This window comes from Myotis brandtii, unplaced genomic scaffold (genome assembly GCF_000412655.1).
Source record: "Myotis brandtii unplaced genomic scaffold, ASM41265v1 scaffold13, whole genome shotgun sequence".
NCBI lineage: Eukaryota > Metazoa > Chordata > Mammalia > Chiroptera > Vespertilionidae > Myotis > Myotis brandtii.
The window spans coordinates 5516898-5543790 of record NW_005354595.1 but is presented as its reverse complement, the minus strand read 5'-3'; the positions used below and the strand labels follow the sequence as shown (position 1 = coordinate 5543790).

General features: G+C 45.3%; 1 protein-coding gene across 4 annotated transcripts in view; it reads right to left on the bottom strand.

Moving 5' to 3' along the window:
* Nucleotides 1-2481: 2481 nt before the first annotated feature.
* The window catches only part of ABCA1 (ATP-binding cassette, sub-family A (ABC1), member 1), a 120591-nt gene continuing 96179 nt past the window's right edge, over nt 2482-26893 (bottom strand). For all 4 annotated transcript variants that reach the window (XM_005859806.2, XM_005859804.2, XM_005859805.2 and 1 more), the window contains 20 exons: nt 25957-26146; nt 24850-24944; nt 23683-23715; nt 22433-22538; nt 21590-21664; nt 20931-21100; nt 19505-19682; nt 17366-17481; nt 17114-17258; nt 15495-15618; nt 14346-14475; nt 13967-14087; nt 13124-13186; nt 12378-12484; nt 9886-10027; nt 9382-9516; nt 8062-8165; nt 7403-7495; nt 6528-6771; nt 2482-5929 (listed from right to left, as the gene is read on the bottom strand). In XM_005859806.2, the coding sequence (XP_005859868.1) occupies nt 5789-5929; nt 6528-6771; nt 7403-7495; nt 8062-8165; nt 9382-9516; nt 9886-10027; nt 12378-12484; nt 13124-13186; nt 13967-14087; nt 14346-14475; nt 15495-15618; nt 17114-17258; nt 17366-17481; nt 19505-19682; nt 20931-21100; nt 21590-21664; nt 22433-22538; nt 23683-23715; nt 24850-24944; nt 25957-26146 (2512 nt within the window). In that variant the 3' untranslated portion in view covers nt 2482-5788. The remainder of the gene's footprint in view (nt 5930-6527; nt 6772-7402; nt 7496-8061; nt 8166-9381; nt 9517-9885; nt 10028-12377; nt 12485-13123; nt 13187-13966; nt 14088-14345; nt 14476-15494; nt 15619-17113; nt 17259-17365; nt 17482-19504; nt 19683-20930; nt 21101-21589; nt 21665-22432; nt 22539-23682; nt 23716-24849; nt 24945-25956; nt 26147-26893) is intronic.

The window sequence follows — 26893 nt, the reverse complement described above, 5'->3', positions numbered from 1 at the left end:
TTCAAATGCTGGCGCCTCCTGCTCCTTTCAATCAGATCTGAGCATAAATGTCGCTCCTCACATGGGGGCTATCTCTGGTTCCTCTCCATCGTTATCCGATGACCATGTTTCATCATCTTGGTACTTACTGCTGTCTGAACTCATTCTATTTGTTTGTCCACACATCCACTGTGAATGTGAATATAGTTTCTGCACTGAAATTTAAGTTCATTAGAGCAGGAATTCTGCTTCTTTGACACTGGATCCCGAACTTAGCAAAGTATCTGGCACACAATAGAGGTCCATCAATATTTGTTGAATTATCATAGAATGATGCCATATTGACCAGGATAATTTTAAGTGATACCCTGCTTCACCAAGAAGAACCCTCTGCCGGTTACTAGCCGTTTAACTTTGGATGAATTCCTTATCGTCTGAGCCACAACTTACTTGTATGTCAAATGGTGCTACTTACCTCATAGGGCAGGTATCAATTGGGGATTAAATGAGGTGCCTGACAATGCAATCAAGTCCAGTGATGGCGAACCTATGACACGCGTGTCAGAGGTGACACACAAACTCATTTCTCTAAGCTCTGAGCCCACACACACATACACACTGCAGAGATACTGCTATTCTCTCTCCTGCTCCCCAACTTGCCAAGCTTTTTCCCACCTAGGGATTTGCACCAGGTGTTCTTTCTTCCGGGAATGTTCTTCCTGCCCACCTTCAAATGCTAGCGCCTCCTGCTCCTTTCAATCAGATCTGAGCATAAATGTCACTCCTCACACGGGGGCTATCTCTGGTTCCTCTCCATCGTTATCTGATGACCATGTTTCATCATCTTGGTACTTACTGCTGTCTGAACTCATTCTATTTGTTTGTCCACACATCCACTGTGAATGTGAATATAGTTTCTGCACTGAAATTTAAGTTCATTAGAGCAGGAATTCTGCTTCTTTGACACTGGATCCCGAACTTAGCAAAGTATCTGGCACACAATAGAGGTCCATCAATATTTGTTGAATTATCATAGAATGATGCCATATTGACCAGGATAATTTTAAGTGATACTCAGCTTCACCAAGAAGAACCCTCTGCCAGTTACTAGCCATATAACTTTGGACAAATTCCTTACCGTCTGAGCCACAACTTACTCGTATGTCAAATGGTGCTACTTGCCTCATAGGGCAGGTATCAACTGGGGATTAAATGAGGTGCCTGACAACGCAATAAACCAGTGATGGCGAGCCTATGACACGCGTGTCAGAGGTGACATGCGAACTCATTTTTTTGGTTGATTTTTCTTTGTTAAATGGCATTTAAATATATAAAATAAATATCAAAAATATAAGTCTTTGTTTTACTATGGTTGCAAATATCAAAAAATTTCTATATGTGACACAGCACCAGAGTTAAGTTAGGGTTTTTCAAAATGCTGACACGCCGAGCTCAAAAGGTTCGCCATCACTGCAATAAACACTTGGAAAAAGGTAGCTAATTTTCTGTTATACATTTTCATATTTAATGTATTCATTAGTTTTCCAAAGGTTCCAGATTTTTTTTTTTTTATCTGTAAATGTTTACATTGGCTTTTCTCTGGATAACAGAGTGTTTTGGTCAAAACTCATGGGTTACATTTTCGTCTAAATTAACTCTTCATTTTTCAGTAGTTTGTTCCTCTCCCTCTATTGTCATTTTTCACAAATAAACAGTTTTCTATCAGTTGCATAGAAGTCACTGTAATGTGACCTTCGGGGGAGGGGGGAGACAAAGTGGGGACGCTGACGCTGAGCAGTCAACCAGAGTTCACATCCGTGCCTTCAGCAGAGGACTGTTCAGAAGGGTCACAGATAGAGCCACGACTCCACTGCACTACCAGGGGCTGTTGGACAGGCGTTCTTCCAGGACCAAAATAAGCAGCCATTGTTTCTGACACTTTAATTGCTCATGAACTGTAAAAACTAATCCACACGGCTCATCATAGCACCACACGGTCTCGGGTGTAGACGGCACCGCACCTTTTACAGGAGAAAGGGTCTCTGATATTAGTCTCAGGATCCCTTCTTGGCCCACATCCTTCTCCCTCCCCTGCACGCTCGCCCTTCCACCAGCCAAGCACCTCCCCGGGACACTTGCCACAGGGTCCCTGTGCTTTGGTTGAGTAAACAAAAGAGCACTGAAGGCTGCCTTTATAGCTTTCTCAACGCCACATGAAGAAATGAGGTTTTGTTAAATAGGCTTAGCTCCAGAGGGTTTGCAGAGATCACCGCTTCATCACCATGAAGCAGAATACATTTATCGAAAAACCTTTTAAACGTAATCTCAGTGACTTTCTTAACTGAATCGTGAAAGTGCAAAACGCCCTTTTTAAAATTCCCAAGTCGTCCCCTCAGTTCTCTTTTGTGATGAAGAGACCATCGAGCCTTTTCTAGAATTTCTACTTTGAATCCAAATTGCTTTAACAGTAGGTGGTGCTCCAAATGCACAGAAATAAGTGTGTATATATCAATAGAACCGTCACAGCTTTATTTCTTCGTGACTCATTACAACACAGAAATACGCTTTTAATACTTCATATAAAGTTATAGACAATACAAATGTTTTTCTTTTTTTCCCCCTTTTAATGAAAATGATTTAACTTAGAAATCTATTGTGAAACTTTTGTCTAGTTTTGCAATTCTCAGATATTCCAGTGCAAAAATAGATCCCATCACAGACAACATAAAGTGCTTGGAATGAAGGGCCAATGATAAAGAAAAAGCACAAAAAACATAGCTTCATCCTAGGGTTTCCGAAGGAAGAATAGAATACCTAATCCTATGTAAATAGAAACATTCTATAAAAGGGATGCAACAATTTTAAAGAGAATTAGAGCACTACTCTATATAGTACTATATTATTACTATTAAGTAGTAACAAGGGTACAAATTAATATCTCAATGTCAAAGTGGTTCAATATTATATGACACATGGCTCTTTGGGAAAAAAAAATTTCCTGATATATACAACCACACGAAGAAAACATAGACAAATCCCTTTAGTCAATAGTTACTATACAGTGAATGAATGATGTGCAATACTTAATAGCCACAATGCATTGCTTTCCGTACAGATAGTGAAATACAGTAGTTTGAGGTTTGGTTGTTTGTTTTTAACAATGAACTGAGCTGGGCATTTAGGTATAGAGGGCTCTGTTACTGTTTTCTTTTGTATTTTTCATATTCACAGTTGTTCATAAACTTTCCAAGATGTCCAAAAGAAGCAAAAGCAGAAATCTTTGAACACTTGAGAATTTTCTGAAACTCACATAGTTACAGTTCCACGGGGGATATATAGAGATTTTACTTGAGTAAGAGTTGGTAAAAATTTTTACTATATAATTAGGTTTACATAGGAAAATTTAAAAGGTATCTATTTGGATAACCTAAGAGGTAACAGTATTAACGAAATTGATGGTAATTGTAGATTGTTTCTAGCTTCAGAAGAGATCTTTTCAAATCTATATTGAAACATTGTTCTCTTTCAAAATGGTTCACAGTGCCTTTTGATGTTTTTTAAATACGGCCTTGAAGTCAGAGTAATTAAAGCAAAGAGTTGCTTATGGATTTGATATAGTAGAAAATTCAAACATGATTCTAATAAAACGGGAAAACAGAAGTTTGATTCTGAAAAATATTACACAAGGAGAAACTAAATTATTCTATGAGTTTTACATCATTATAGATAGCATAAAATACATTGGATGATCTCTAGTATTTGGAAATACGCCTTCATTACTTGTTTATCATTTTAGAAAACAATATTGGCAATAATTTCTGAAAATCACTTTCTTTTCCAATCAACAAGTTATGTGATAACATTCTGTAAATTTTAAAAGGGAAAACTATAAATTAAAAGTAGATCTGAAATCTTACACCCTTCGAGTTAACAAATTTTAGAAAAAAGTGACAGTGAAAGATCAATTGAATTTCACCAAACAGTGGTTCCCTCCTATTTTTGTTGTCTCAATACAGATGACATTAAGCATTGGTAAAATAATATTTTTTAAGTATTTACTGCCTAAAAAAATAAGACTGGGTTGGAAAAGTCTGAAATATACTTCATGTGGGGGCATTTGCTGCTTTTATTTTTTTCATGATAGGTTAGTGATTGAAGAGATGAAAAATTTGAGATTGTATGAATGAGGTGTCTCAGGTCTTCAAAGCCAATTCTTTGAAGAAGGTACTCAATGTCATAAGCACAAACTGTCTTGTTCAACAACTTTTAAAACTTGCCGTGTTCTCCAGAAAAATACTAATTGTTCAAGTCTTGTGACCCTCATGACATTTAAACACTCTTGGCTTTTGCATTGTTGCTATTTTCAGAAAGTGGGCTGCCCCATTGCCTTTCACTGGGCTCCCACGACCACAGCAGAACCACCTATGTGTATTTGTAAACCAGTTAGCTGAATAACATGGCACCGGGGATCTGAGACTTGGTTTCTCCCCACCCCATCTATCCATCCATCCATACTCATTCGGCTGTAACACAGGCTCCAAAAAAAAAAAAAGAAAGAAAGAAAGAAAGAAACGTGATTAATGAGCTGAGATTATTTTAAATGATAGTAAAGAAACTTAAATGTAATGTCATGAGATCTTGACCCTCATGCTGTTTTCCGGTCACGAGGCACCAGTCGGGCGGTCGCCACAGGCCATATTCTAAGGTTTCAAAAGTCACTGATAGGACTTAAAATTCCAAATAACATTAAAAGCACAAAGACTTTTGTCAAAATACAACTCCATCTTTTCATACTCTAGAAAAGCCAGAAATACTACTACATTTTTGTCGGACAAGATCTTGAGATGCAGTGTACCGTGCTGGCAGACAGTCGGGACGAGTGGACACAGGCCTGCCCAGGTCCAAACGCACCATCGGCACCATCTCCTCCCTCCCTCACCCTGGCCCCAGCAGCCCCGACGAATTGGGTGCTGGTTCTTACCAGGACCTAAGTACATTTAAGGAGTCCCAGCAAGATGACCCTGGAGACCCATGGCTCCAAGCGAGGGACAATGTAACAATGAAGCCAAGTCTCACTTGTCTGGAGCCACCCGCAATCTGCATGTCACCATTAACCACAGCAGCTCATCAACGAGGGAAGCAGAGCAGGACTTTCCCCCACACGTGGCACCACTTTTGTCACCTGATATTTGGTGATGTCGATAAGACTCCGAGTAGCACAACTTCCACAAAAGTGTGCATGACACGCCGTGGTGCTTTAGGCTTTCTGAGCACCACTTGGCACTAGCAATTCCGGTGCACTCACTGCCCTCCGTGGAGGTGGCACCGGGACACCAGTCTCCTGGCATGGCACGGTGTAATGAGCGAGGGTGTGCATGCATGCCTTCTGATGTGGGCAAATAATCACTGGCCATGATGACTTGACGGATTGTTGTTGCAACCCCAGTGAGAATACAAAGGAACCAAAAACAAAAATACAAAACAAACAAAACAAAAAAACCCAGTATGATTTCAAACCCATATGTCCTCTGGGTTCCATACTAGAGGTTCACATAGACATAAGGTAATACACTTAATTCAAGTCTTTTTCCCTCGAGAGCCATAGGAGACATCGGCTACAAAGGCACTGCCCCTGGCATGGAATTCTGTTTGGATTGCATTGAACTGCATTGCATTGAAGAGGATCAGTACAGTATCCAGTTTACTTCTTCCCACGGAAGCGTCCGGCTCGCTCCTCTGGGCTCCTCACCCGGTGCGAAGGAAGGGCAGTCCCTCCTCTCTTTCAGCCACCCTGCAGGAACAGGAGTCTTCACACATAACTTTCTTTCACTTTCTCATCCTTCAGGAAAGATGTGAGAACTGCAACGTTCACTACTGTCTGGTTTTTGTGTAACGACAGGTCCTTTAAGGGATCGTCGTCACTTTGGTCCTTGGCAAAGTTTACAAATACCTGTCAAGAGAAAGATGGACCCTTATCAATACCCCTCAACTTGCTCTCTCTTTATTTTAGTCGCGTTTTCCCCTCTGGGGACAGTAGGGCAGGTAGGAGAATACGAGACTGAATAAACACGTTAACTAGAACACAGCTTGAAAAAGCATTAACCCTTCAAAAATTAAAAACCCTCTACATTGACCCCCAACTCACCAACTGTTCAATCATCTATTTGCTTTGGCTTATACAGGCGTGATGGAAGGGAAGAGGGACAAATATGAACATTTACTGAATACCTACTAAGTGCCAAGATCTGTTTGCTGTTATTTAACTGGGATAAGGCACCCAGGCAAAATGTCTGGCCCATGGCAGGTACTCAATAAATGGTAGTTACTAAGATGATAATTACAAGCTATTCTCCTAACAACCCTATACAGTAGACAGCATCATCGACCTTTTCAGATTCAGAGAGGTTTGGTAGGAAACAGCTAGCAGTAGAAGCTGGGGAATTCAAACTCATCTAGTCTGTACTGCTCTAGGGCCCAGAATGGGGTGAGGAAGGGAGCAGGACTCCTCTCCCTAGAAAATAAATCTATTGTTGCTCTTCCACGCTTACTTGGTCAAGTGTTGTCTGTGAAACAGAGTAGTCTTCTATGTGGAGGCGCTTCTTGCTCTGGGAGAGGATGCTGAAGATCTTGGCCAGGGACGACAGCGAGGACGGGAGCTGGTACTGCAGCATGTTCCGGTGCTTCTCCTTCAGGACGCTGCCCGGGAAGGCCAGTCCGAAGAACTCCTGGACAGGCTTCAGGTCCGGGTTGGACCCTGCTATGCGGACAACTATCGTATACCCATCTCCAAACCTGAGAGCAGAAAAGCAAAGTCCAAAAGGAGGATCCTCAGGAGACTTATCAAAAGAATAATTAAAACAAGAGGTCCCTGACAGACCCAGAGTAAGAACCAGAGAGCAGGAACTAGTTGCCACTTACTAAGGACCTGCTCTAGGTGGGGTGCCATGCTGAGGGCCTTAGACACATGGCTTCACCTTATCCTCACCTGGACCTCGAAGCCTGACAGATGAGACACTGACGCCTGGGAGGTAGTCACCCCATCCCCCCCTACCTCCCCTACAGAGCTCACAGTGGTAGGACCGGGGTGTGGACTCATCTGTTTTTTACTCCAACTCTCTGCTCTTACCAGACTGGCATGTAGACATTTCTCCCTTCCATCTATGATAACAAAGCTGGAAGGGGAATATCCCTTAGGAAACTGACTCTCAGAGAGCTTAAGTAACTTGCCCAAAGCACACAACCAGTAAAGGTGAAGACAGGATGCAGCTCTGTTGGACTTCAAAGCCCTCATTCTTCCCACTACACCATTTTGCTCAATTTGTTTCCCTTTAGTTTAGAGCCACCATTTAAAACACTAACACACACAAAAAAGAAATACAAGCTTTCTCAGCAGGCGCTACCCCAAAGAACTGATCTTTGTTACCTATTTTTCAGATGTTGGACGCTACCGAGACACCTGAACTTGCCATTGACCATGATTGCCATCCTCGTGCAAAGAGCTTCACATTCTTCCATGCTGTGGGAAAACAGAACCAGGTTTCAGCTTAGAGTGATGTGCCTCTACCCATGCGACCATCACCACGACATCTGGCATTTCAAGAAATGTTCCCAGCCTCCTAAGGCATAACTGCATCTTGTTACAAATACACATGAAGACGTGGGTATAACCCTGTTCACTGAAGTGCTGTGTTCAATTGTGGAAACACTAGAAACAACCCAAATGTCTACAATAAACAGAACAATTAACTTGGACTACTCTCCAGCTATAAGAAATGACTTGGAATAATGTTCACGATATATTGTTGAATGAAAAAGAGCAGTATTACACTGAGCTTGCATTTTTGTTTATAAATCACCCACACAGGCACACACACTTTGTACATAGGTTGGCGTAAGGAAACAGCAAAGATATATTATTGCCCAATGATAGTAACAGTTATCTACAAGTGATGCAATTCCGATGATAATTGTTTTTGTCTTTGCCTTTCTGTATTTTCTAATTTTTACACAGTCATCATTTATATCAATTGGAATTTTGAAAATCACACAATGGAGAAGCCAGGCCAGGCCTTTGCTACGTACCTATGAGAGGTGAGCACTACCGATCTCCCCTCCTTGATGATGCTCAGGGCACAGTTCCACAGGAATCGCCGGGCCTTGGGGTCCATGCCTGTGGTCGGTTCGTCCTGTAATTAGAATAAAATAAATCCCATTATTTGCTGAAAAATAAACATCAAGGACAGATTTGGTTGTAGATGCAGAAGCATCTCTGAAATAGCCTAAATTTTAACTCAACCATTCCAGTTACTTATGGGTGGGCCAAAGAACCAGACCGTACATACAAGAACCAGGTCGTTTTTATAAATGTCTCCCTGAAGCAGGAAGCTCCACCTAAATTTAAGATTATTTTTTTAGAGAGAGAAGAAGGAAGAAAAGGAGAGAGAGAGACATGGATATGGGAGTGGAAACCTCAATCTGCTGCCTGCTGCACGTGTCTCACAGGGGATCCCACTGCAACCTGGGCACATGCCCTAACCAGGCATCATGCTGTGCAACCTTTTGGTGCACAGGACAATGCACAACCAACTGAGCCAGACCGGCCAGGGCTCCACTTAAATTGTTATGAAATTAAATTTCTCCAAATAAACAGAAATGGGAGGAAAGAGCCATTTAGTTTCCATCATCTTTTCATGACTGACAAATACATACTAAAAATTCTTTTTGTCTGAAATCTCTACTGAAGTCAGTGGAAGGTTTTGGTAAATGAAATTCCTTCTCCCCTCTTTTTCTTCTAGCTCACTCCAGCTTAGCCCGAATTATTGGACTCGCTAGTCATCGAGAAACAAATTTCAGGTCCAAATGCCTGGATAACATTAAAGCCTCAACCCAGGCCTCTTCCTGCAATAACTTCAATGCTCTTCTCCGTAGAAGATAAAGGGTCCAGGGCCACTGTCCCATCTAGTCTCCTGTTTCCCATGTGTCTGCATGTAGGGAATGAAGGCCCAGGTGCTAGTTGGGGGACTTGAAGCTGTGCCCACACTCTCCATTCTCAGGGGAGGAACACATAGTTGGTAAAAAAAAAAAGAGAGTCTTCCAGCGAAAAGTCAGATCACACAGACAGCCCCAGCCACACTTGTCAGGGCTCTCCGTGCCCCAGAAACAGGCCCTGGAGCATCTCTCTTGGGGAGCATCGGAGGGCCTGGCAGAGCCACCCTGGGGTGTATCAAGGAGAGGAGCATCGGGGCTCCCCTCTGCTTCCCTGAGGCTGCTCTGCTGTTCCTGGTCAGAGGAGGGGAGCTTGTCACTGGCAAGCCGGTCAGGCAACATCCCTGGACATACAGGGGTTTAGAAAAGGGATGTTTCCGTTCAGGCCAGAACAGTTTTCCACTGAGTCACACTCACCAGAAACACCACAGGAGGCCCGCCGATCAGAGCCATGGCTGTGGAGAGCTTGCGCTTGTTGCCGCCACTGTAGTTGCCGGCGTACTTTTCTCCGTACTTCACCAGGCCCAGCTTCCGAATCGCCCACTCACCGACCTGAGCAATAAAAAGCTCCTTGACATCTGTCTGGTTTGGTAACTTTACCATGTTTGCTTCCACTTCACCGAGTAAGACCAGATTCTATCATCATGATCTGGCAAGTGCCACAGAGCCTAAAACAGGGAGAAGGGCACTTCCTCCGTGCCCTCCAGCATGGGTCTGCCCACAGCTCCTCACCCCCTTCCCTACCCTCACCCCACCCACCTCGCCACCACAGACTCCCACCCTGAAAGCAGGGGCAAAGAGCCAGTACTGCGTCCAGGAAGAAAGACAGCATGAAGCCGAGGGTCATATGTGAGTCAAACCCACACGGTATATTGTCAGGATGCCAGCCGAGGCAGGCCAGCTTGCTGCTGCCCACAGTACCTTGCCAACTTCCTTCTCTGGGACTCCTCTCAAGAGGGCAAAGAACTCCACGTGCTCCCTCCCAGTCATCAGCTCCGTTATGGCATCGAACTGCGGGCAGTAGCCCATGTTTTGATGTACTTCGTGGATGTTTGATAAGATACTGCAAAGGAGAACAAAACTGGTCAGGTTTGGGGCTTTTGGAGATACGCTGGTCAGACGACCCTGCCTAATGTTCCTATAAAGTACGCTTGTGTGTGACAGAAATACCAGTGAGCACACCTGCTGTAGGAACAGCCTTTCTGCCCCCAGAATGCCGGCCCCTCCTGGCAGTCAGGGTTCCTGCCTCCATCCTGTCCAGTCCTTGTACCCGGCTCCCCCAACAATCTGTAGGCTCAGTCCTATTTTAGAATTCCTGAATCCATTCCAACCACGGTGCCAACTGTATGACCAATAACCTAGTCACACGCACTTCCATCCCAGACTTGACTCTGTGGTCCAGTCCTTTGTTCCAAGTGCCTTGTTCCTCCAAAGTCTCCTTCATTCAGATCCAGAGGAGTCCCAGCAACTCTGGGTGTGACCTCCTTCCACACTCTGCTGCCCATATATAACTCGGCTACAGCATGCCCCAACCCCTTGGTCCTGTTCCATATCCAACCAAGGCACCCTCCTGGTTTGTCAGGTGACAGGAAAAAATACACCTGCAGACACAATGTGACATACATTGGAGGGTTGGTGGTGAGGCTCTATCAAGCCAATCTTGGGTTAAGAATCCGTGACGTGGGAGAAACTGTGTCCACATCCAATCTGACAGTTGCACTTCAGCCCCCAGGCAGCCCTTGAGCGTACCCTTTCGGCAGCATTCATTCCTCTCTGCACATAATTAGGACTCCCAGATCCACCCTTTTTCAGAACGATGACTGAGGCGCCCATGGACACTCCCTGGCGCTCACAGCTACACTGCCCGAGCCAGCTCTTCCAACCAGTCCCTGTGATCGCCCTTAGTGTGGGCCACTCATCCCTGTCACTGTTATACGCCCCAGGAGCCCGGTGCTAGGAACATGCCCGGGGAGCAGGTGTGCAGCCTTACGGCTGCTATTCTAGAATTCTGTTCTCTTTAAACCTCCTTCACACCGCTACTGAAAAACCGCTTAGAGACAGAGGAGGGAGTGCATAAGTACATTAAGTTCTTTTTTCTTCTCAATTTTATTGGCCAGTAGCCCCCGTCCATTATTTTCAACTTGTGAGTCATCGCCCATTAGTCGCTTGAAAAATGAACTTATTGGGTCACAACCAGTATTTTTTAATGACATGGTAGAGAGAAGAGTAAGAATTATCAGAGTGTACTGTAAGTAGTAACAGTAGGTGTTATTTTATGAACCTTTATTATGTGCTTGTTTATGCCTTTGTATTTACTGGGTTTAGGTGTAAGATGTATTTGCTAGTATGGGTCATGATCAAAAAAGGTCAAAAGCCACTGCCCTGTACCATATACAAAGCCTAGAGGAGCCCCACGTATCTCGAGTCCTCCAGGTGACACAGTCTCCGGGCTTCTGACATGGAGCTGTACTCCCACTGATCAGACTGCCCAGTGACCGGCACCTTCTCAGGTGACAGCCTGACGGCGGCCCCAAAAACTAAGACAACTGTTAGCGAGGGCAAGTGCATACCCTTTTGCCTTGTAGGTAGGGATTTTCCCTGAGGAAACAACCATAGATGAGTACAAGGACATATAAGCAGAAACTAATAAATGTCCAACAATAAGAAATCCATTAAATAAAATTCTAATCTTAGAATATGTAACCCTTTGGGAAGTAGTTATAATATACTCATTAACAATGAAAACTAACTTTAAAACTCTAGATACAGTATGATTCAAGTTTATAATCCATTTATGTCTGTATATATAAAAGCCTAAGTGACTGTTACAACCAGTAGACCAAACGACTGGTCCTTATGATGTGCTGACCACCAGGGGGCAGACGTGCAACACAAGAGCTGCCCCCTGGTGGTCAGTGCACTCCCACAGCCAATCTCCTGCGGCAGGCCAACCTCCGGGGGTCCCTGCCCCCGGCCCCGGCCCCGATTGCCAGCCAGTCCAAGGGACCCCACCCATGCACGAATTCGTGCACCAGGCCTCTAGTATGTATATAAAATAGATTTGGGGTGATGGGAATGTTCTAAGCCTGGATTGTGGTGATAGTTGCAAAACTCTGTAAATTTACTAAGAATCATGAGTTGTGCTCTTAAAACAAGTAAGCGGTATGATATGTAAACTGCACCTGAATAAAGCTGTTAAAGAACAATGAGATGGAAAGGAGAGACAGAGGGGTTATATCTAGGGAGTGGGATTAGGCATGACTCTGAGTTTCTTCTTTACATTTGACTGTATTCCACCATTTTTATAAACTCTATCTATACAGTGCTGTTGTGACCATAAAAACACACACAGGACGTATTTAACTAAGTAATAAAAGTCTTTGTAGCAAAACGCAGACCGGTTCTTTCCTCACCTATTTTTGTTAAGGAAAGCGTCTCCTCTGGTAACAGTGCTGTCTCCAGTTAACATCTTGAAAGTTGACGTCTTCCCAGCCCCATTAACTCCCAGGAGCCCGAAGCACTGGAAAAGATTAGGTAAACTGCATAACGAATTACGGACACTTTGAATCCAAGTGACCATTACGAAATACGGCCCCCTCACTTAGCTTTCATATAACATGACCCCACTATTCTCAAATTTCAATGAAGAGTCTAATATTTTCTTTGTCTCAAGAAATCACATGGTCACTTAAACAGGTATTTTATAACGGAATCATTTTACTAGTAAGTGTGGGCGTATTCTGTAATATTATCTGAGTCCTTAAGTTGAGGCCAAAGTTACTGAGTGAAAAACAGTCATGAAAGCCCCCTAGTCAAATTTCACTAATCTGGCTAAAGGGCATAAAAGAACACAAACATGAATGAAACAAAGAAAATATAATTTCAAAAAATCTCTTTGAATTTCATCATCATCTTGAACAGATCACAAAATCACATGTTGGACATGCATGTTTTTCTTAAACTGCCTGAGATTATCCAAAATCATTCTCTTTTGACATATGGGGTCCTCATCCCCTCAATGACTGATTGCTTCACAGAGACACAAAGTGAGAAGAAGCCTTTAAAAGCCACTTTGACCCCTTACAAACATTGCCGTTTGATTGGGTAGAGGCCGTCTGAATTAACAGGGACAAATACAATGCAGAGAAAGTGCCTGTACCTCGCCAGGAGGAATGCCAACACAAATCCTGTCGACAGCAGGCTTCCTCTTCCTTCTATACACCTGCAAACAAAATGCAAAAGGTCACGAGCCACAGTGATTCACGGCGATCCCAGGCAGCTATGGAAGAGGGAACGGCACATCACTAGATAAAGTCATCGACAAGACTAAGTCACATATAAGATGTGCCAAGAGCCTTGGTCTTTGGTCTGTCTGGCTTCTGAATGACTCTAAAGCTCAAAATACAAGTGAATTTCTTTTTATTTTTAATCTAATATTTGTAATCAACCTTTTACAAAACATATTGGTCATTAGTGTCTACATAATACTTCATTTACTTAATATACAAAGAAATTACACATTTTTAAAAATTAAATTCTACAGGGTAAAAAAAAATCTGTAATAGCAACACTGCAAATATTGTACATAATAAAAAAAAAGTGGACTTTGGGGACTCTAGCACCTAGAGAGGGTGAAACAGACCCTCCTCCTGAGCAATGGAGACAGGACAGCTTTGTAGACCATGAAACTCAAATCAACCATTCAGTCCCCCTACTTAGCTTTGACTAGGTATACAACATTAGTATGTTTTAGTAATTAATACATGAATAAGTGTGAAAAATAAATATACTCAAGAATGAGAATGCACATTACAAAGGTATTCTCTAATGCAGAAGGCCCCATGGTGTGTTTTAAATAAAGTTAAGTTGACAGAAGCTGGGTATCGATGTGCATTTTGAGAACATGCTCCTTTTACTAAGCACGTCACCAAGAAGCTAGTTTCCCGCATTAAAGCTGAAACCATTACAGACAAGCTGTCACAGCCTGTATTCACTGCCTCACCTTGGTCAGCTCCTTGATTTCCAAGATGTCATTCTGGCCTCCCCCGTCGAGAATCCTCTGCCTTTCCCGCCTGACGTCTTCGTCCTCGTCATTCAGAGGGGGAAGCTTTGCATTCACAGGTCTTAGGGGGGAGAGTTGAGAAAAGTCAACCTTTCCAGATTTTTCAAGAGAAAGATCATTTCTAAAGCAGTCCTACAAGATCTACTCTCCAGTTCCCAGGACTGGCAGTGTTGGGGGCTGGGGATGTCCACTTTAGGAACACAGTTTGATCATCTGCTCTGAGTTCAATTCAATCTAAACGCCATTGACAAGTATTTCCCGGTGCTTCTTCTCTGTGACCCTCAAACGGGGGCTCCGAGAGTTCTGAGGAAAAGCTCACCTGGGCCGGATGAAGAATCTGTACTGGATCAGAACAGTGATGAGGAAGAACACCGCCCCCTCCACGGCCATGGCGAAGAGGTTTCGTCCCACCAAGTCCCACGAGAGTGGCGAGACGAAGCGGTTCTCCCCTGGTAGACACAACGCAGAGATCCAGTCAGAATGGAAGTACCAGAGACCACGGCCCTTCCTCAAATTCACCCCTCTTCCTGGGAACACCAATGGGTGTCCCCCATGACAAGGAGAAAATACATAAGGGAGTGACCACTGTCCAAGCCTGATTTAGGGGAAGTTTGGGGGAAACATACTGCGATTCAAAGTTTCAGAGCAAAACGTGTATTAGATCGGTAGCATCATCTAAGACATGTAATGTCTCTTTTTTAATGAGATGCCAAAATCCTTTGTAAGAAGGCAACAATACAGGGTAATTTTTACCGTCAGTATTTTAACAGATTATAAGTTCCCCAAAGAAAGATTAGAGAGTACTTTAGAAAGATGCCCCTCTCAGTAGCATGTAATGTAACCTAGTGACTCAATCAAATCACCTGGTTTTATACAAATATTGCTTTAAATTCCTTATACATCTCCTTTGTACCTCCAAATTGGAAAAAAAAAAAAGTCTGTCCTAAATAATATGACCCATCTAACTGACAGGAACCAGTGGATAAAGAATAGTAATGTAGCCACAGGACAAATACTTCTAAAGACCATAAGGTAGAAAGAGCTGCAGTAATTCCCTATACTATAGACTATGTGAAAGCTAATGTACGGCCACAGCCCCAGACCCATGCTTGTCCTAATGAGCCTGAGTTTGCATCTTTCCTTGGGATTCGCTGCCTGTGTACCCCATTCTCAAGGCTCTGGTTTGACTTCTGCAGTGACTTTGACAATCCCAACCAGTGGCATCAGGCACTGGATTCAAGCTAAAGGCAGTCTTCTCCCTACCTCCGGAATAGCCCTCTCACTTCTCAGGCACAAATGGTCCTGTCACAAGACCCATGCCACAACCAGCTGTGTTGTTTCCAGCCCTGTCAGGAGGGGGGAGTCCTGTGCCCAGTCACCAGCCTCGTTCCAAAACAAAGGCCAGAGTCGCAAGGCACGTGCACGTCGCCACCTCTAATAAAGGCCTCCGACTACTGCTGGCACTCACCGAACCTTTCCAGGGCATCAGCCATGGCCTGGTTTTTCACCATGTCAATGAGCCCCCGTCCCAGGCAGAAGTGCGGGAAGATCAAGAACACAGACTTCAGGATATCATTGATGTTATTCAGCTTCTAAAAAAAAAAATAAGACAGAGGGAGAGTGAATGTCATTGGTGGTTTAAGCTAAAAGCGTATCAAGGTCAGAGGTATGGGCGTGGAGAAGACATCTGGTTCCCTGAGGTCGAGCTGAGCCTTTGATTTCAGATCCCGGTAACTAGCAGCAGCCGTAGCTGATGATACGCAACTTAATAAAACCTTTGCTCTCTAGAAAATTTGGAATGATCCTATGAGTATGGAGAAATATGAGCAAAGTTGGGAAACATTGTTATGTTTAATCAGAAGCAAATCCACCAAAATATTTGCTTAGCATTTTAAAAGCAAACTGCTCACGTCTGGGTCAAGAGTTCAGTTCCCGGATTTTGTGGTCATTTAAACAATTCTTCTTGAACACATCGAGCCAGCACTAGCCAGCTATCAAACAACTGAGGACGTTGCTATGTGCTGGATGCACGTGCTAGGGCCCAGGGGAGGCCAAGGTCAGTAAGAAATAGTCCTTGTTCTGAGGAAGAGTGACAGGAAACAGGAAATTACTACACAGTTGGGTATGTGTTGTACGGAGCATGAACTGAGGGCTCTGGGAGCACCTCCCATCGGGCAGAAAAAGAAAGCTCCACGTCGGAGCTCAAGCAGGACGAGTCAGTCAGAGGGACAGAGGAAGGGATTTTAAGCCAGGCCCACAGGGTTGAAGGAGCAACTCAGCTGCGACTGCAGCCTCTTGGGGAAGAGGATGCACCTCTGGAAGGTCCTATGTGCCAAGTTCAGGTGTTTGGACCAAGGGGACGAGAGGAATGGACAGGGACCCTTGTTTACGGGATCTGTAACTGGAAGAACTGACACGGTAACCAGTCGAGTGTGGGAAATAAACAAAAGCAAAGCACATAAGATGACTCAAATGTCGCCAGCTCGGGGGACTGGGTGGATGGCAATGCCATCCAGTGTGACAGGAAAAGGCAGAGAAGCAGTAGCTTCTAGGGGGAAAGATAATCAGGACATGTTGAGCCTGGGGTATCTGTAAATTATGGAGATGGAGCTCTGCACCAGGCAAGTGAGAATGCAAGACTAGAGTTCCAGGGAACCTTCAGGGCTAAAGGCACAGAATTGAGAGAGAACAACACACAGCAAAGAGAGAGATGCTGGTAAGAGCCTCCGGAAGGAATGGCACCAGCCAGAGATGGCACCGGAAAGCAAAGACGGTGGTAAGAGCCTCCGGAAGGAATGGCACCAGCCAGAGACGGCACCGGAAGTGGAAAGCAAAGACGAAAGGTGAAAAAAGATTGGAAAAGCAACATGTAGGCAGAAAGGAGTATAAAAGAACTTGTCGAAGGAAAAGGAAAGGTGTGATGAGAGAAATATAAGGAAAAGGAAGCCGAGGAAGAAAGAACCGGATACAGGACAGGGTGGTGGGTGGTGTGACACCACAGACGCGTGGAGTGGGATCATGATTAAACACTGTCCCGGCTCCCGGAGATGCTCAGCCCAGCACAGCTGCTCTCCCTGCAGAACTCACGTTGTCGGTGAAGAGCTCCAGCACGAAGGTGGCCACGCTGCCGTTGATCCCGATGAAGAGGTTCACGCTGGTGAGGACCACGTAGGCGGTGCTGGGGATCTTGAACACGAAGGAGGCGGGGTACATGAGCGGTGTGATCGACCACCTGGGGGGGCACAAAGACAAATGTCCACTGGGTGTCCCCCGCCTTCCCTCTGACATTGGGCACCGTATACCTCACCCACTGCTGCCAGCCACCCAGGGGCACCTTACCCATACAGCAGGAGCAGGAGGGCTAGCACGGGCAGGTTGGTGGAGGACACGTAGGACTTCTGCTGGAAGCAGATGAAGATGATGATGACCAGTGTGGCAGGGACCACATAGTTGCACTGAAAGTGAAACAAGGAAATTGAGTTCGTCCCTACGTCAAAGATACAGTACATCCCAAGTGTTCACTATCGTCGGACAAGAAAGGGCAGTTAACATACTGGAGAATAACTCTGAATTAATAAAGTCGCCTAAACTACTAATCAATACACTGAACAATACATTTTGACAAGCATTTACCCTTGGCTGATTTTATAAACTGAATGCCCTTGCTGTCTTTCCAAGAGCTGAGCCAAGGTGTCACGCTCAGTAAACTTACTGAAGGATGGATCCCCAGTCAGAGTAATTTCAATTTCCCAGGCAGCAAATAAGCTTCCATTCTTCTTCCCAAAGATGACTGTGTCGGTTTCATCATTAATGCCATGTTACAGTCTGCCCAAGTTCAATCTCACATATAATCTATTTATGAGGTAAGTGCTTCTAATGTGAATGTCAGAACTGCTTCATCACACTGAGAATAATCTTAGAGTCTGTCCTGACAGAGTATCAAGAATTAAAATGCACAAGTAGGGAGCACTTGAGATATGGCTTCCCAGCGTAGGTCGTGTCAGTTTGACACAAATAAACTCTTATAAAAATTCTCTAGAAAAATAAAAATAATTTTTTAATGCACAAATAAAGACCTGACCAAGAGACAATTGTGAGAATTCTTGGCTGGCAGAACAGAGCACGGGGAGGGATATGAGAGCAGGCTTGTCAGCTGTAAGAATTTGCAGCTTCAGACCACAAGGCTCTGCTTCAGTCTCATTCTACTCAATGTGTTTACCAACAACTTAGATGAAGACATGATTAGAGCAAACTTCAGAGGCTCGAAAGCACGGGAGGGACAGATGACACACAGGAAGGGGAGTGACATTCCTGAGTTCAGGACTTGGTCTTTCATCTCTGAAGCTCCTGTGTGTGGTGGAGTCAGACACGCAGTGAGCACTCAGAATGCGTTTACTGAATAAAGTAACTACTGGATCAAGATAAAAGCAAATGGACACTAAACAAAATGCAGTTTAACAGGGATAAACATAAAGTTTGAGCTCAAAAAAGTCAACTGCATTGGTACAGAGGGAAAGAGGCCCATTTAATAACACCTGTCAACTAGAGATTTCAGTTCACTACCCAACGGCCACCAAGACAGTGCTACTTCCAACATGTGATGCCCTTGGGCTGTGTAATAAAGTCAGGGATACAGATCAACTCCCTCTAGGCTCATAACCACTCAGACCATAGCCTGCACACAAAGCTAGTTCTGGGTTTCACTTTTCAAAAGGGACATTAACAATACAGAGCATGGCCACACAAAGGCAGTCAAATCAAGAATGACAAGTTTGAGAGGCTTGCGCATCATCATCACTCACACGGGTACTGTGCTTTAGAGATTACAAAATGTGTCCTCATAGATCATCTTATCTGGGGAAGACTTAGGTTCAATGAAAGTTGTCTTCTTATCTGAGGGGCTATCCGGTGGGAGAAGCATTACATGTGCTCTGTATGGCTTACAATTAATGGAACTCAGAGGGAGATCTATTTCAACTCCACTTTCCGAGAACTGGAACTTCCTTGAAGTCCTCCATATTGGACTGAACAAAAGCAATGCATTGTAGCTGGTGTAAAAACCTATTTGCAAAGATGGATAAGCTTCAGGTAAAATGTGCAGAGTTTTCAAATGACAGACAGATTTCCTCGTAAGACAAAGAACACCCTGACTCTGGAGGTTCAACCCTCTCAGACAGGTTACAGGCATTGGAGTTTGGACTGGCTTCCCCGTCCATGTCTCTTTGACAAGTTTTGCATTAGGAATTAGGTGGTGGTGATATTAACTGCCGTCAGAGTGGACAGATTTCCTTTCCAGTGTGGGATGGGCGCTGTACTAAATGCTCCTTAAGTACATTGCACTTAATTACAATGCCTCTGTCATTTTCTCTCTCATTCATCTTTAGATGAGCGAGGACATCGTAACGAGAGCCAGGGGCTCTGTCATCCGCGTGTGGTCCCGCTGGAGATTTATGCACAGCGGCACGGCGGCGCCCTTACCATGTCCCAGACAAAATTGGAGAGCCAGTAGATGACGGGCTTCACCCCGCTGATGAACTGCAGGTGCTTCGCCTTGCTGACCCGCTCCTGGATCAGGAACACGACAAAGCTGGCTGGGACGAAGGACATGGCGAAGATAACACAGATGGACACGAGGACATCCACCGATGTGGTCATCCTGAAAAAGAGGCAGTGAGGACATGAGGGGCCACTGATGCAACTGAAGACTCCATCAGGAGGATACACGGACACACGGACACACGGACACGGACACACACACACACACACACACACACACACATCTGAGCATAGCCCGGGGGGAAAATAACCTGCTCACCAAATATTTTTTTTTCAGGGCTAACAATTATTATTTTCAAGTAAAAAAGAACAAAACAAAGCAACCCCCCCCACCACCTGACAATTCAAATGCAAAACTGATTCCACAGAAGTTACAAAGAGCCAGTGTCATAATGAACTATTAATGGGAGTCAGAGTGGCCTAATGACCTTGTAAGAGCAATGAGTTGTGAATTTTCACTCACAAAGGACAAGTGTAGAATGAAAATTAAATAAAGCAGAAATGTTAGTGTGAAACCATTCAAATAACTTCATTTCTGGCTGTAAATAAAATTGAAAACACCAGTGTGTGGCCTATCAGTCTAACACATCTATCAGATGCTTATAAGAGCAGCCTTATAAGCTCAATAAACAGGGTTTAATATAAATTATACATATAAATGTTATATAAGCTTGGTATAAAGATCCCAGTGACATATATTGATATTTTATACAAGTTAAGCAAAAATAATAACTGTGCCATGCCCCTTATACCGGAAAGGGACCCAACATGTGCTGAATATAAACCAAATGCTAAACTTGGCAACTTACATGAACTGTCTCGTTTAACACCATACATCTAGAAAGGTTAGAAACCAGATTCAAACCCAGATCTCCACAATTCCAAAGGCTATATACACTTTGCCTTGTGTGTACTGGCTTTAACCTCGCACACTTACACACAACTCAGGAATTAAAAACACAAGCTGATGAAAGCATGTTTCACCAAGTTTAAAACCAGCGAAAGACAGTTGAGGATAGGCTTCTGCTTTTTTTATTAAACACTGTATTTATGGCGAGTTACAACATTTGGGGGATGTTATTAACAACTTAACTTACATGAATCCACTAAATGTAATGGTTTTTACATAAATGAGTCATTTATTTATCTTTGGCACTTTAATCCCTGCCAGCCAATTCCTAACCTGATCATATTCTGTCCAGAGCCTGGACCAACCCAGACATATCCTAATATAAGTGATTCCCCAGCTGTTATACACAACCAGCGTCAGGGTTCCTTCCTCCGTTCCTCCATTACCCTCAACACCCTCTTCTGCCCCCACCTGGTCCATAGAGACATAGCTACTTACAGAGCCACTTCCGAGAGCTGCTGCTTGGTGAGATTCAGGGGGTGGTTGAAAGCAGTGATCCCGTACTGGCTGGGGTTCGCCCCCTTCTGCAGGTTGGCCCGCAGAATGGCATTGTTGATGACATTCAAGAAAGAGCTGATGGCATGCCACCCCTTGTTATTGAACCACACCTGAAATAAAACACAGAGGTACAAGGTAACACTCCCAAACCCTGTTCTTGGAGGTGGGTGCACACACACACACACACACACGCCTGTAAATTTCAGGGATCCCAGTCACGCACCAAGACAAAACATTATGGTCAGAGAATGTGGCGAAGCAGTAAGGGCAACCAGGTGTACCAAGCACTGACCGTGTGGCCAGGCAAGGTGCCGGCTACCCACTATGTTTAACTCATTTAATCTTCATCATGGCTTTGAGAGAGCCTGAGTACTGTCTCCATGGTAGAGGTTAGGAAACTGAGGCTTAGAGAGGACAAGTAATCTGGTCAGGGTCACAGTGGTTCGCCTACTGTGTCTGGGGGCAAAGCAAACTCTGAATCACTGCATTGCAGGTCCTCACTGGTGAGGCTACTAGACTGCTCTCTCTGTCGTGCCTACCCCATCGAGCTGAACACAGGGTTACTGTGCATCAAGAAGCTACTGAACAAAGAGCTTTACCTTGACGTTGTTTTTCGTGTCCAGTCCTGTCATGAACCTTCCCAAGCTGGTGAGAAATCGATTCGAAGAGCTGTCCTGTGGACGACAGAACCTGCCTCAGCTCAGACGGCTCGCAGGAGCAGCAGGACAACCTTAGGACGGGCACCGTGACTACCTTGTTCATTAAAATGAAAGCTGAAGCCACCAGAAATCTAAAGCACCGCTGTTGCCATGAGCCACGAGTCTCGAAGGAACCACCGGCAAGGCCTGTGATTCAAAGTCCCAAGACTCCCACTCTGTCTCTAACTCAGGGGTGGGGAGTCTTAAAAAATGTTGCCCTGGCATCATCCTAGGGCCCAGGGCTACCCTCGTGGGGTCTGGGCCTCAAAACAGAGATACAGTCTCGAGGACTATCCCTGCATCTGTGATCCCAGCGTCCCCCATCGTCTGACCCCCTCAATTCTTAATTAAAAATGGGAAACTCCAGGCACGGAGAAATGAAGTGAATGCTTAGTGAGTCCTAACACCCGCTGAACACTTAAAGAAAAGGATTCGTTTCCTGTTTCACAGTGACCGCTGTGGAAAAGTATGTTTGATGTGAAGTTCACTTACCTGCTGGCTAAATTCATAAATTTAAGTTACTGTGAGAGACCTGGATTTGTCTTTGGTCTATGCTTTCAGATCCTAACTGGTCACTGAGTCCCAGCTCAGTGTTGGCTGGCACAAGACACTAACTACTCAAGACGACTTTGTACTCAAGTCTTACACAAGGAGGTGCTCAGTGATCGGATGCCCCTGCCAACTGCTCCCCTGTACCAGCAGCTCTGGGCCCCTTTCTGACATGTCCTGGGAGGGACACCGTACCTTGGCCAGATTCAAGTGTTTCTTTATTTGCCTGATGGCATCGTTAACTTCTTGACTTGGAGGAAGCCCGTGAGAATTGCTGACACCCAGGGAAAAGCCGCCGTACCTGGAAGAACAGCCTGAGGTTAAAACACAGGCAGCGCAGGGCACGGGACCCTGGACACCACATGTTTCCCGCAGGCGAACTGCTTCTTCAAAGTCCAGAGGAAGTTACCACTGGACTCCTCTAGTGGATTTCCTTAACCTTAGGGTTCCTGCCCAAGTAGGAAGGGTCTGGGCCTGACTATAGACAGAAGCAGCTCCTCCCACCCTGGTGCTCAGGCCTGAACTTGGGTCTCAAGACAAGCAGATGGGCCCGGCCGGTGTGGCTCAGTGTTGAGTGTCGACCTATGAATCAGGAGGTCACTGTTCAATTCCTGGCCAGGGCACATGCCTGGGTTGTGGGCTCAATCCCCAGTAGGGGGCCTGCAGAAGGCAGCGAATCAATGATTCTCATCATTAATGTTTCTATCTCTCTCTCCCTCTCCCTTCCTCTCTGAAATAAATATATATTAAAATATTTTTAAATAAAATAATAATTAAAAAGTCGAGCAGATGGGAAGTCAGGACAAGGAGTGAGGACACTGACCGAGAGGCCAGAGGTTTACTATAATGAGCCCAAAGGCCTGGGCTCGTTCCTAGCATGAGGACAACTGGAGGGGCCCCAGTTTGCTCTGTTCACAGTTCTGTGGGGCCTGGCCCTCAGGAAAAAGGCCAGGAGGAGAAGTGGAAAGCAGTGTCAAAGAGCCACCTTGTGGGGCAGCCACATACAGTAGCCCATTTTTCATAAGATGTTAATGAGCTTCAACAACTCTTCCTTCTGTTCTTCCCTGATCCCACCTGTTCCTTCAAATCCCAGAGGGATAGATGGGTTGAAATACAGTGAGAATATATGGTGTTGATTCGTCTTATTTCATCCAAGAGAACCCTGGGAATCTGGTTTGGGGGCAAAGTGTAGCTGGCGTAGGTTTTCCCCTCACAACATTGTGCTTCCTGTTAAATCGCACCAGAAAAAGCCTCTGCGCCTCCTTGAGGAGATCAGTGTGCCCAGCGTTCACATGCACCTGCAGTGGCAGCTGGTGCAGAGCAGCAACACTGAGGGCAACGCAATCCCCAAACTAACAACTTCCGGGGGCCCACGATTCCTGCATCAGAACCACCCTCCTGACCGACAGGAGGTCCGGGGAAAGCACAGGAAGAGGTCAACTCACCTAAACTCATTCACCCAGATCTTGTTCTTTAAGCTGCAGAGACCAGAGACAAACCAAAAGTCAGTTCAGAGCAACACGGATCCTATTCCTGATGACACAAAAGGAGTCAATCTCTACCTGAGGACACAACGAAGGGACGGAAGTAACCCTAAGATCAAGCTGATGGTGTAGGTTTTTGCCGATGGGAAGAAGCCCTAATCGGCGTGTCATTTTCCTCCCATTCTTAAAATCTTATGTATATGAAAACCATGCCTTGGATTAAACCAATTCAGAAACCAACTTATAGACAAAGATGTAATCAAACTAGAAACGTTTAAAATTCAAAGTCATACAGCAATTAGGGATGACATAGGGAGAGGTTGTGCCTCTTTGTTGGAATCTCACAGTAGCTGTCATTCAAGCACACCCTTGTCATTTAGAGCCACTGAGAACCCCGAGAGGCCCAGCTGACCAAAGCAGTGGGAAGGAGCAGTGGGTAAATCCGGGGTGGGGAACATCCAGCCTGCGGGCCATGTAAGGCCCACAGAATCACTTGGTCTGGCCCTATCAAGGCCCTGACCACCAAGTAGTGAGTCAATTAAAAATGTTTAACCAAATATAACAGGCTCATTTTTAAGTTGATAATTTTGTATGGCTCGTGACTGAATGATGTTATAAACATCCAAATGGCCCTTGGCAGAAAGAAGGTCGCCCCTGAGCTAAGTAGTCAGTGTTAGGCTGCGAGGCCCCAGGAAGCTCCATGGCTCTTCCCCACTCCACGGCCCAGGCTGCCATGCATCCCAACCATGAGCGGTGTTTATATATATCATTCAGTCCTCACAACAACTCATAAGAGCAGCATTGCTTTCACATTGGACACCAACTGAAGATTTAAAAGGATAACCAGTTACCGTTCGTCAAAGAGCTAGGAGGTGGCAGAATTAGAATTTGAATCCCGATTTATTTTCATTCTGGAACCAGGCAAACTCAATCTATGCTTGGTGAGTTGTCCACCCGAATGTTCATAATGATTCTCATCTTGTCTACTTTGAAAGAGCACTCTAAGCTTCCAAGACAACATCGGGTAAAAATATGATGTCTCCCCCACTACTCGGCCTACTATCTTTAGGTCTTAAATTCCTCTGATCAGTAATGACAGAGCAAGGACTGAGTTTAGCAAAGAATGACCTTTTGGCTATGATCTGCACGTATGTCTTCACCAGGTAATCCGAGATGTTTCTCCCCGTCAGGTTCTGAAGGATGTCCTCCGTGTTCTGCTTTCTCTGTTGTTACACAAAAACCAAGCACATGTGCTTTTATGGACCAGAACTGAGACAAGAAGCAAATCAAGGACTACATTGACACATGTCCCTCAGAAACACACCACTAGACCCTGCCCACAATGCCCAGGTACCCCGAGCCAGCCACCAAAGCCGGATTCATTCTACCCCTGACTCTGGCCATATACTTAAGGCACTCCAAAAAGTTCCCCAGGAAATTATTCTGGAAACCACAGACTGTGCAATCTATTCTTCATAGTCACAAAGGTCTTTAGGGAGCAGCATCACTGACTATGCTTGGTGAGCTCTTTGTTCAGTGGTGTCACACAGATGAATAGATTAGCTATTATTTTAGAAAGACGTAACCGGAACCCGCAACCTGGATGCCGATAAAGCAGCAGACAGTTTTCACAAGCAGCCTCATCCCGAAACTGTTCTCAGAAAAAAAATGGATCACAACTTCGTCCCATGCTCAGACTCGTAGAGAATGTCAGACTCAACAAGACCCTCAGACAGTGATGGGCCAGCCTCCCTAAGGCCGAGCCGGGGAGAAAGCGGGCCTGTCCTGTGACACTCCCACTCAGAGAGAGCACCGTGCATCTCCCGTAGCCCATTGGTCCAGAGGGCCAGACTCGTAGAGAATGTCAGACTCAACAAGACCCTCAAACAGTGATGGGCCAGCCTCCCTAAGACCGAGCCGGGGAGAAAGCAGGGCCTGTCCTGTGACACCCCCACTCAGAGAGGGCACCGTGCATCTCCCGTAGCCCATTGGTCCAGAGGGTTGTGTTCTGGTTTTAACGCAAACAAGTCTCTTCCAAATAAAGGAACAGGCTAAGCTCGCTCAGATATAGGAATAAGGTGGTACAAGCTTCCTCCCCTCAAAACTCACATGCTTTTCCCTGTGACAAGAACGAAGATCAAGACTGAAAGAGACCCTCCTGCTATGTCACCCCGTCCTTCTTCCCCAGCCCACCCTGCGCCCTGCCTGCTCAGTCACACCTGGAGAGGGACTCACCTGTGGAGGAGGCAGCCCCCCGGCCCCCAGGGGACACACGGGCAGCATCTTCTTGATTTTCTCGCTGCTGCACTGGCAGGTGGGTGAGGGGTTCTCCATCGTCCAGTTCCCGTTCTGGAAGAGGTCCGTGATGGTCTGGGGAACGGGGGCCGTGGTCCACTCCTCCTCTCCCACCAAGCAGGGCACGTCTCTGCACAGGGAGGACAGCAAGGCCAGGTCACCCAGAGGGCCTGGGTTTCCTGTCGCCTCAGGGGCACGGGATCCATCAATCACACCTGCAGACCTGCACCGACCCCTCCCCATCTGATTATCCGATCCCTCCAAAGACGTGCAAACTGTGAGCTCACTTCACCGATATGGACAATGGAATGCAAAGAGGGCCCAAATGCTCATATACGGACTCCAGTCGATCCAATCCACCAGCATTCAGGCACTCACCCACGTGTTCACTCCAAAACACTCAATGAGCATCAACTCTGTGCCAGACACTCTTCTGCATATTTGAGAGTCTGGAGTGAACAAGACAAAGTCCCTGCCTTCATGGAGTTTGTGTTCCCATTGAAGAGTTAGATGATGATTAAATGCCATCTTAAATGGGAAAACATGCAGCAAGATAAGGGAGCATGACTGGTAGGAAAGGAGTTGCATGAAGAAGTGATACACTTTGGCCAGAACATAAAGGCTGGGCCAGGGAGAGATTTGGAGGGAAAGAATGTGACAACCAGAAGCAGCAGGAAGCGCAGGTGCAAAGGTCCTGAGGTTCCTGTGGAAGGAACAGCAGGAGGACGGTGTGGCTGGAACATGATGACCTATGAGGCAGAGAAGGAGGCAGGAGCCGGATGACACAGGCCTGGGAAGGGGTCTCAGTTTATGCTCAATGTGCTGATAATCTGTAGACAATGTCAAGATTCACTTTATGTTTCAAAACAAGTAGAGA